This window comes from Nicotiana tabacum, chromosome 14, assembly GCF_000715075.1.
Source record: "Nicotiana tabacum cultivar K326 chromosome 14, ASM71507v2, whole genome shotgun sequence".
Classification (NCBI taxonomy): Eukaryota; Viridiplantae; Streptophyta; class Magnoliopsida; order Solanales; family Solanaceae; genus Nicotiana; species Nicotiana tabacum.
Genome location: NC_134093.1, coordinates 51,849,966 through 51,858,956, shown reverse-complemented (window position 1 = coordinate 51,858,956; position 8,991 = coordinate 51,849,966). Strand labels below are relative to the sequence as shown.

The following is an 8,991-nucleotide window of genomic DNA, read 5'->3' as shown; positions in this document are numbered from 1 at the left end:
AAAAAGACTTCGTTCATAACGAATTTTGGCACATATTGCTATAATGTAACGCCCTTCGGGTTGATGAACGCCGGAGCCACCTATCAGTGGCTCGTAAACAAGATGTTTGAAAAACAAATAGGGAAAACTATGGAAGTTTATATAGACAATATGCTCGTTAAGTCTTTGAATGTAGCCGATCACCTTAAGCATCTGCACGAAACTTTTGACATCCTAAGAAAGCATAACATGAAGCTTAACTCCGAGAAGCTTAACTCCGAGAAGTGCGTGTTCGGGGTCAGTTCCGGCAAGTTCCTAGGATTTCTGGTATCACAAAGTGGGATTGAGATAAACCCCGATACGATCAAGGCCATCGAAGACATCCCAGACCAGTTGTCAAGCGTGAAAAAAGTCCAAAGGATCACGGAGAGATTGGCCGCTTTGAGCAAGTTCATTTCCCGGTCATCAGAGAAATGCCACCGTTTCTTCGCAATGCTCGAAAAGAAAAAAAACTTCGAGTGGACCCCGTAATGCCAGCATGCCTTGAGAGATTTGAAAAGGTACTTGTCAAGCTCTCCGTTACTTTCTAAACCAAAAGAAAGGTGAAACATTGTTGGTCTACCTCGCAGTCTCGGAAATAGCGATAAGTACAGTTTTAGTCCGTGAGGACAAAGGTACGCAATCTCCCATTTATTACGTTAGTAAAATTTTAACGGGAGCAGAAACTTGCTACCCGCATTTGGAGAAGCTGGCCTTAGCTCTCGTAGTCGCTGCTCGGATGCTGAGGCCCTACTTCCGATGTCACCTGATAGCTGTGGTGACCACATTTTCCCTGCGGAACATCTTTCATAAACCTGAACTCTCGGGTAGGTTGGAAAAATGGGCGGTCGAAATGAGTGAATTCAACATAGAATATAAACCAAGGACTGCGATTAAGTCACAAGTCTTGGCTGACTTTGTGGCCGATTTCAGTCCGGGATTGCTGCCTCTAGCAACCAAAGAGGCAGCAATGGTGCCATAATTGACATCGGATGTTTGGACCTTATTTATGGATGGAGCCTCCAATGTAAAAGGGTCCGGGCTTGGCATAGTATTAACTACGCCTTCGGGAGAAACCTAAGGCAAGCCATCAGAACGGTCCCTTTAACTAACAATGAAGCAGAGTATGAGGCTTTGATTGCAGGACTCGAACTGGCCCGGGGACTAGATTCCGAGGTCATAGAAATCAAGTGTGTCTCATAGCTGGTGGCAAATCAGGTCTACAGGATCTTTGAAACCAAAGAGGAGCGCATACAACAATATGTAGTAAAGGTCCAAGCTCAGCTCGCTCAATTTCGGGAATAGTCGATTATTCATATCCCGAGGGAAGAAAATGCAGAAGAAGATGTACTGGCTAACCTCAGTTCATCAATGGAAATGAAGGGATTGGATTCTGGGACGGTAGTACAACTGATGCACTCGGTCCTGGATGTGGATAGCTACTACGAGGTAAATAAGACTAATTTGGTTTCGGAATGGAGGAATGAGATCATCGATTATCTCGAGCACGGAAAATTGCCCGAAGATTCCAAGGCATCCCGGTTGTTGCGCATCAAAGCAGCACGGTATAGCTTCAAAGGAGGTCAACTGTACAGAATATCTTTCCAAGGCCCACTGGCCCGATGTTTGGGAGCATCCGAAGCTAATTACGTTATGCGAGAAGTCCACGAAGGGATATGCGGAAACCATTCGGGTGCAGATTCTTTAGTGCTAAAACTGGTAAGGGCAAACTATTATTGGCCTCGCATGGAACAAGACGCCAAAGCTTTCGTACAAAAATGCAACAAGTGCCAACGCTACGCACCGCTGGTACATCAACCGGCAGAACCACTACATTCAGTTCTGTGTCTGTGGTCGTTCATGAAGTGGGGAATGGACAAAAATGGCTCTCATAATTGACATTAAAGAAGGGTACGATTCTAGGACCTTGTTCCCTAGGCGTAGCTATAAATAATGAGCTCTATTATCATTGTAAATGACACGACTTTTCGTGCAAATTTATGCTATAATAGATTAAAAGCTTTACACAAGTTTACTTTCTTGTTCCTTGGTTTCATCATTGTTGTACCCGGAAGCTTTGCCCCCAGAATTACTATTCTTCATGATTTTATCTCCATTTCAAGGCTAAGTATTGCGCATTTCTTTAATTACTTTAGTATTTGAGGATCAGATTAATTCACTTGTTTAGAAATCACATATAAATTTAACTGTACTGTTTTACGAATAAACAATTTGGTATATTTATATTACCTGCATTAGACCGATCAATTTGCAAATTATTACAATTTGGTAAAAGTCATTGTTTCAAACAAAGAATCTTTATAAATTATTACAATTTGGTAAATATCACAAACCAAAGTGAGTCATGCAATCCAAGTTTTGGACATTCAGAAGCCACGACTAACTTCTCAAGCTAAGAATTTTTCATTTTGTTTTAGATATTAATAAGAAGCAGATATAGAAACCCAAGAGGAGAGGGAATTTTAGTAACCAATTGCATTTGAACACATAAATTCAGTAAGTACCCTAATTATTATTCAATTGCGGAAACAATCTCTCAGCCCCTTCGAAGTAGGGGTAAGGTATGAGTATACACTACCCTCCCAAGACCCCACTTGTGAAATTTTACAAAGTCGTCGTCGTTGTTGTTAAGTTAAAATTTAAAAAGGGATAGAACTTGATCTGGACTAGTTTAATTTTGTGCCTAGACAACTTGAATTTTCATTTTATGCTTTTTAAAATGTCGAATACCGCTACTTTTGATTTATGCTGCATCATTCCCATTAGATGAGTTAATCAATCGTGAGAAGAAATTCATTTTAGTATTTATACATAGTAATATTTTCTCAATCTATAACTGTAACTGAATTACGATATCTTTATTCTCAATTATTCAACTTTTCATAATATAATTATATTTGAACTCGTGAGATTTAAGTCTGAACTTTAGTCTTTTGACTACCAAAAATAATATGGTAGGAGGATATAGTAACATTGATCCTAGGATTGCTGGAATTAGGGACAAATTGACCAAGCAATACATTTATAATTATTTAATTTAAATTATTTTTTTCCGTTTATCCTAATACTTTTGAAAACATTGACCTATTGGGTTCCAAACTTTTTCATCTCGTCATTACCTATTTGGTAATAGTAGGTACTAACAGCATCACATTCTCAATTATCATATTTCTGTAACCACTAAAATACAGTTCCATAAGCATTTCTCAAAAAAAGAAAAAAAATCCCCTTATATTTAGGTCTAATTCCATGAAAAGAAAGATAAATTTTGTTTATAAAATATGTTCAAAGTGAGAAAATGGATCTGTAAGGGGGGTAAATGTGTCATTACTTATACCCCATATATTTTCCGGACGATATGACCGTTATATTCAAATTTCAAACACCCCATATATCTTTTCTTCAACCAACTCCCCTCCCAAACAAACCAAGAAAACCACAAAAGATCAGATTTTGGGTATTTTCATAGGTAAAAACACCATGAAATTAACTCCAGTTTCAACTCCAAAGTCTTGCGTGAAATCGTCTTTCACCGGCATCCTCATGGAATCTGAAACCAAAGACAGCTATTATTTCCCGGGATGTCGAAAAGATACCAACTGCAACTGTGAAATTTGCATAGCCAGTTTCAATGCGACCCTTGATCTAATCCCTAACAGCATACACAAGGGCTCTAAGCCCCTTCAATTTCCAAGAAGCCCCATTTCTTTTGACTCGTCAACTCTTTCCACTCCCAAATCGAGCAACACTACTTGTGCTTCTTCTTTCTCCTCCATGTCCCCTACGCTTGATTCCACAGCAAGAATGAGCTTTCATGAGAAGGTGAAGAGGAAGAAGAGAGAATTCGGTTTTGGAGTTTTGTTGGCGAGGTTGGTTTTTGTGTGGAGTGTTGTTTTCGGGTTGGAAGTTGGGTTATCTTGGGTGGTTTCTGGGTTCTTGCAGCCAGAATTGTCACCTGAAATTTTCAGGAATTTGAGTGAAAAATCATGGGGTTTCAAAGATTTTAATGAAAGATTGGTATTCTTGAAGAAGGAGCTTGAAGGTCTAATTGATGATGAAGAAGTGTCAAGTTGCAGCCCTCTTAATTCTACTTGGAAAATCAACCAGGTATATATATACACACTTGGTTCTGTTTCATAAATATTAGACTGTTGTTTTTGTTGTTCTAAGTATTTATTCACCTAGTGCTGTTTCATAAATACTACTAAGATTTTTTGTCTTTGTTGATACAATGTATATATTCACTTAGTGCTGTTGCATAAATGCTGGATTATTGCTTTAATTGTTCTATGTTATATTCTTGCTACATTTCAAAAAGTAAGTGACTTGTAACTTAATTATAGGATGGTTTGCTTTTGACTTCGCGATGTACATTGTACAAGTCCATTTCAGAAGAGTTGAGCATTTGGGGATGGCCTTTGCAAACAGCTGGTTTGCTCACAGCTGGATTTTCTGTGCGTTCGTATGCCATATTATCAGGAAGACTCACCGAGGTACCCGAATTTCGACTATGTTTCTGGTTTTCTTCTTTTAGTTGACATTTGAGTTTGCTTCATCAAGTTAAGATTTTGTTGCTCTTTTCCTCTTCATTTTGAACAGTGGTCCAATGGGGAAATTGGTTATTTGATTAGAAAGTCTAACAGTTCATGGACCCAAGGAAAGTGGAGTGCTTCTGCTGTGCAATTGGACCCAAATACATGGATTCTAGAGTACAGTCAAAGCCCTTTAACTGAAAATGGAAAATTGGTTTCAGCTGCATTGGAGTTTTTGAAGTTCAGGCTGACAAGAGAAGTTCAAAAGTTGAAACAACAGTTCTGGGTGTTGTCTGCTTTCACGAGCCAGCACAGTGATTTCACAGTAGAGAGGTTCCAAATTCCAACCTAAAGATGGGGTTTCTGATGTTCTTATGAGAAAGCATTCTCATCCCTTATGAGAGCTTCTGTTTTTTTTGCTTTATATTTTTGGTGTTCTTCTTGAACCTTGAGAATATTCAATGTTTGCATCATTTCGATTTCAACTGTAAATATTATATCCCATGTAGCCAGAAATGCTCTGCCTGCGCTTAGATGATAAATTTTAAATGCTAAAGAGAAATGAGGAAAATATAATACAATGTAGTATACAGCTAATTCTATTTCACAAATTGCTGTCACCAGTAGTCTTTACAAGAGCATGAGCCATCTCTGTAATGGTGAAATCTAGTCCTATCTCTTACAACAATTTCTCTCTCAAACGCCTTAGACGCCAACTTCATGAAGTTGTGGCAATCCTCACAGATCCTTAAGTTCTTAATTATATGTATTGGCGATCCCCTATTACTTTTCAGTAGCCCATAACAAAGAGCCAACTTCTCGCTGTGCAAAAGAACCGCATCCTTCTTCGCATGTTCATCTACATCAAGTAAAACAACACTGATATTTGGAGCATAACCGACCTGCTTCAACTTGCAAACTATCTCATCTAGCTTTTCATAGATGTCATCAACTTGCTTATGACTCTTATCAGCTGTTAAAAATTCGTGTATCTCATTGTCCATTTCAATCTTACTGTGTCCCCGTTCCTTCAAAATGCCTTTGTATTTCATAAGTCTCCTCACGTCTCCAACATTTTCCCATCTTTTTTCTTTAGCATAAATGTTTGATAAGAAGACATGAGCCCCATCATGTTCAGGATCTAACTCGAGAAGCCTTTTAGCTGCAAATTCCCCTAGTTCAAACTCACCATGGATCCGACAGGCAGCCATTAATGAACCCCAAATGATAACATTTGGAGCCATAGGCATAGACTCTACCATCTCTAGGGCTTCCCTGAGACGATTTGCTCGGCCGTAAAGATCCACCATGCAACCATAGTGTTCAAGTTTAGGTGTAATTTTGTAGTCATTCACCATTGACGAGAAGATCTGCAGTCCCTCTTCAACTAGTCCAGCATGACTACAAGCATATAGAACAGCCACAAATGTAACCCAATTGGGCTTAACTTGTTCACACTTCATTTGATGAAAGTGCATTAAGGCCTGCTCAGCTTCTCCGTGAACAGCAAATGCGCTAATCATACTAGTCCATGTGATCACATTTTTCCTTTGCATTCGACCAAAGACTCCTCTTGCGCCTTCTAGAGATCCACATTTGGCATACATATCAATAAGGGCATTATTTACAGGCAAAGCTTCTCGAAATCTATAATTATCAACAATCAAATGGATTCTTTTAGCTTGATCCAATGTGCCAAGATTCGCACAGGCTGAGATAACACTTAGCATAGTTACTTGGTCAGGCTTCACTCCAGATGCCTGCATTTCGCCAAGTAACTTGAGAGCTTCTTGAGGTTGATCGCTCTCTGCATAGCCAGATATCATAGCACTCCAACAAACCAAGTCCTTATTTGTCGTTTGGTCAAAAATAGAGCGTGCAGCTTCAACTTGCCCAACCTTTGAGTAGCCTGAAATCATGGCAGTTGATACCACTAAATTCTTTTGTGACAGTTTGTCATACAAATTCTGAGCCAAATCCATGCAGCCACAACCTGAATACATGCTGATTAGAGAAGTTTGCAGACGAGAATCAGCAATGATATTATTCTCAGATATTAACCCATGAATCACTTTCCCAATGGATAAATTTCCAGCTCGACCACAAGCAGATAGAACGGTGGTGAAAACTCTTGCATCTGGTTCCAAATTAGAGCTTCCCAACTCTTCCAATAGCACCAATACATCATCAAAAAGGCCATTTTGACAGTAACTGTAAACACACAACACAAAATGTCAGCAAGCTATAACTAATAAGCTTAAAAGACATCACTTGCGTTTTAATCAGCAATTCTGAAACCATAGCATGAGATAACGTGCTACTTGACATATTTGAAAATGCATAAACTTGAAGCGATTCAACAACAACAAACAACAACTACGAGTACGCCTCAATTCACAAGTGGGGTTCGGCATATCAGCATATGAATCCTCAATATCTATTCCACTCCATCTGGTCCGTTACATTCCATTACTTGATAAGTATTTTTTTTGAAGCAAATTACAGGTTCCTAAAACTAAAGTATTCCTAATAAACATTTCAACTTCAATTCAATTTACCCATTAGGAAATAATTAACCATCTTGGATATTTAAATTGAGAACAGCATACCCATCAATCATTATATCCCAAGTGACAATATCTTTGTGAGACATTTTATCAAACACCAACCGCGCATCTTGAATTTGTCCACAAGAGGCATACATCCCAAGCAAAGCAGTCTGAACAAACGGGTCAGAATCAAACCCAAGCTTACAAACCAACCCATGAAGCTCCACCCCTTCACGCAACGCAAAACCCCTCGCCGCAGCTTTCAGCAATGGCGGGAAGCTAAACCTGTCAACTTCCAACCCATTCCTCCTACCATTCTCCAAAAACAAGAACGCATTTTGGGATTCCTTAGAACGCGAAAGCTCGCGAAAGAGCTTGTTGATGAGATGGGTTTTTGGAGGGTTTTGCAAAGTGGATGAGAAAATGGAAAGGGAATAGTGAAAGGTTGAAGGGAAAGGAATGGAAGAGAGAATGAGCTGGAAAAGGAGGGAATTGGAACTGGAATGGGACAAATTCTGGCGGAGGATTTGGGTGTGGACTTGTTTGAGTTGAGTGAGGGAGGTGGCTTTGGAGATGGAGGTGGATAGCTGGTGGGTGGGTATGGGTGGGTGGGGATGGGGTGGGGTGGTGAACGGGGTGATGGGGTGGGTCATTATGGCCATGGCATGTGAAGGTACGTTCTTTGGAGGAAGTCTGCAATTTGCAGAAAAAATATTTCTATATGAAGTTATATTTTCAATTTTGATTGCTTTAAATTATTAAAGTATTTCTCAAGAAGAACGATGAAAATGCTACTCCCTCCCTTTCTCTGTTTATGCAATATTATTTTTTTCTGGAAAAATAATATATTTATGACCTTATAAATTGATTTTATAAAACACTAACTTTAAAATTATCATTGTACCTTAATAAAATAATTTTACAGTTATAAAAATATTCTGACATAATTATGACCACAACTTTTAAAAGTTTTATAGAAAAAATATTAGTTTAATATTATAAGTATCAAAAGTCTTCTTTATTAAACTGCACTTTTCAATAAATACCAGTGAGATGAGAGATAATTATAATATTAAAATTTAAAATCGAAACATATTTTGATTGCAATGAACTAAATAAACCCATATTAGAGATGATATACAATAAGAGCTATATTTATTTTGGCCGAAATAAGGGGATACTGGACAAAGAGAGTACGGATTTTATAAGAAACATTAGAGTATGTTTCGTATGATTAAATTTGTTTATCCGCTTATTTTGAAAAGCATTTTTTGTTAAAGTGTTGTAGAAAAACTATTTTTGGAGAGTAGTGATGTTTGGCTATAAATGTATATTTTTAATGCATTGCTCATCTTATATTTTAGTATTTTAATGATTAATTGTGCGACGTTAGAGCTCAATTGCATCGTTTTTATGTGTAGGATTGTTGAAGGATGAAAACGCGTGAAGTTTGCACACAAGGATGTAAAAAATACACAAAAAGAGCACGAAAAGGTAAAAAATCAGACAAGGCCCAGAACCAGCGTCAGGCCAGGCTCCAAGTGAGGCAGACCGCGCGACAGAGCAGGCGAGGCGTGCCCAAATGCGCACTACAAGCCAGGCCTCGCGAGCTCTGAGGTCTGGTCCTTTTCCAGTCCGTGCATTAAACGTTTTCTACTCAATTTTGGACTTGGGGACTCCGACCCTAATCTATAAATACCCCTAAACGTGATTATTGAGGAGTTGGTCAATTTTGAAGGCGGTAAGGGCATAGAAACACAAACAGAGCACAGAATTCATCGATTCTTTCATCTTTCATCTAGTGTTCATAGCTTTTATGCTTAAAAATAATATTTTAATTATTGTCATGAACATGAATGGCTAAAAACCTC

The 8,991-nt window shown here is 38.5% G+C and overlaps 2 protein-coding genes across 2 annotated transcripts; one reads left to right on the top strand and one right to left on the bottom strand.

Moving 5' to 3' along the window:
• The first annotated feature begins 3,401 nt into the window (after positions 1–3,401).
• On the top strand, positions 3,402–5,070 carry LOC107809304 (uncharacterized). The gene is made up of 3 exons (XM_016633909.2): positions 3,402–4,146; positions 4,383–4,532; positions 4,639–5,070. The coding sequence occupies exons 1-3, from the start codon at positions 3,520–3,522 to the stop codon at positions 4,921–4,923; spliced, it is 1,062 nt and encodes a 353-aa protein (XP_016489395.2). The 5' UTR covers positions 3,402–3,519; the 3' UTR covers positions 4,924–5,070.
• Positions 5,071–5,101: 31 nt separating this feature from the next.
• LOC107809303 (pentatricopeptide repeat-containing protein At4g14820-like) lies at positions 5,102–7,837 on the bottom strand. The gene is made up of 2 exons (XM_016633908.2): positions 7,181–7,837; positions 5,102–6,782 (listed from the first exon to the last, which is right to left on the bottom strand). The coding sequence occupies exons 1-2, from the start codon at positions 7,780–7,782 to the stop codon at positions 5,189–5,191; spliced, it is 2,196 nt and encodes a 731-aa protein (XP_016489394.1). The 5' UTR covers positions 7,783–7,837; the 3' UTR covers positions 5,102–5,188.
• Between the last annotated feature and the right edge of the window lie 1,154 nt (positions 7,838–8,991).

What these genes read in the sequence shown, in the direction of transcription:
- LOC107809303 (XM_016633908.2), bottom strand. Translation starts at nt 7,782, where the DNA reads ATGGCCATAATGACCCACCCCATCACCCCGTTCACCACCCCACCCCAT. An exon ending in TGGGATATAATGATTGATGG is followed by an intron (nt 6,783 to 7,180) that starts GTATGCTGTTCT and finishes GTGTGTTTACAG; the next exon opens with TTACTGTCAAAATGGCCTTT.
- LOC107809304 (XM_016633909.2), top strand. Translation starts at nt 3,520, where the DNA reads ATGAAATTAACTCCAGTTTCAACTCCAAAGTCTTGCGTGAAATCGTCT. An exon ending in CTACTTGGAAAATCAACCAG is followed by an intron (nt 4,147 to 4,382) that starts GTATATATATAC and finishes ACTTAATTATAG; the next exon opens with GATGGTTTGCTTTTGACTTC. An exon ending in TATCAGGAAGACTCACCGAG is followed by an intron (nt 4,533 to 4,638) that starts GTACCCGAATTT and finishes CATTTTGAACAG; the next exon opens with TGGTCCAATGGGGAAATTGG.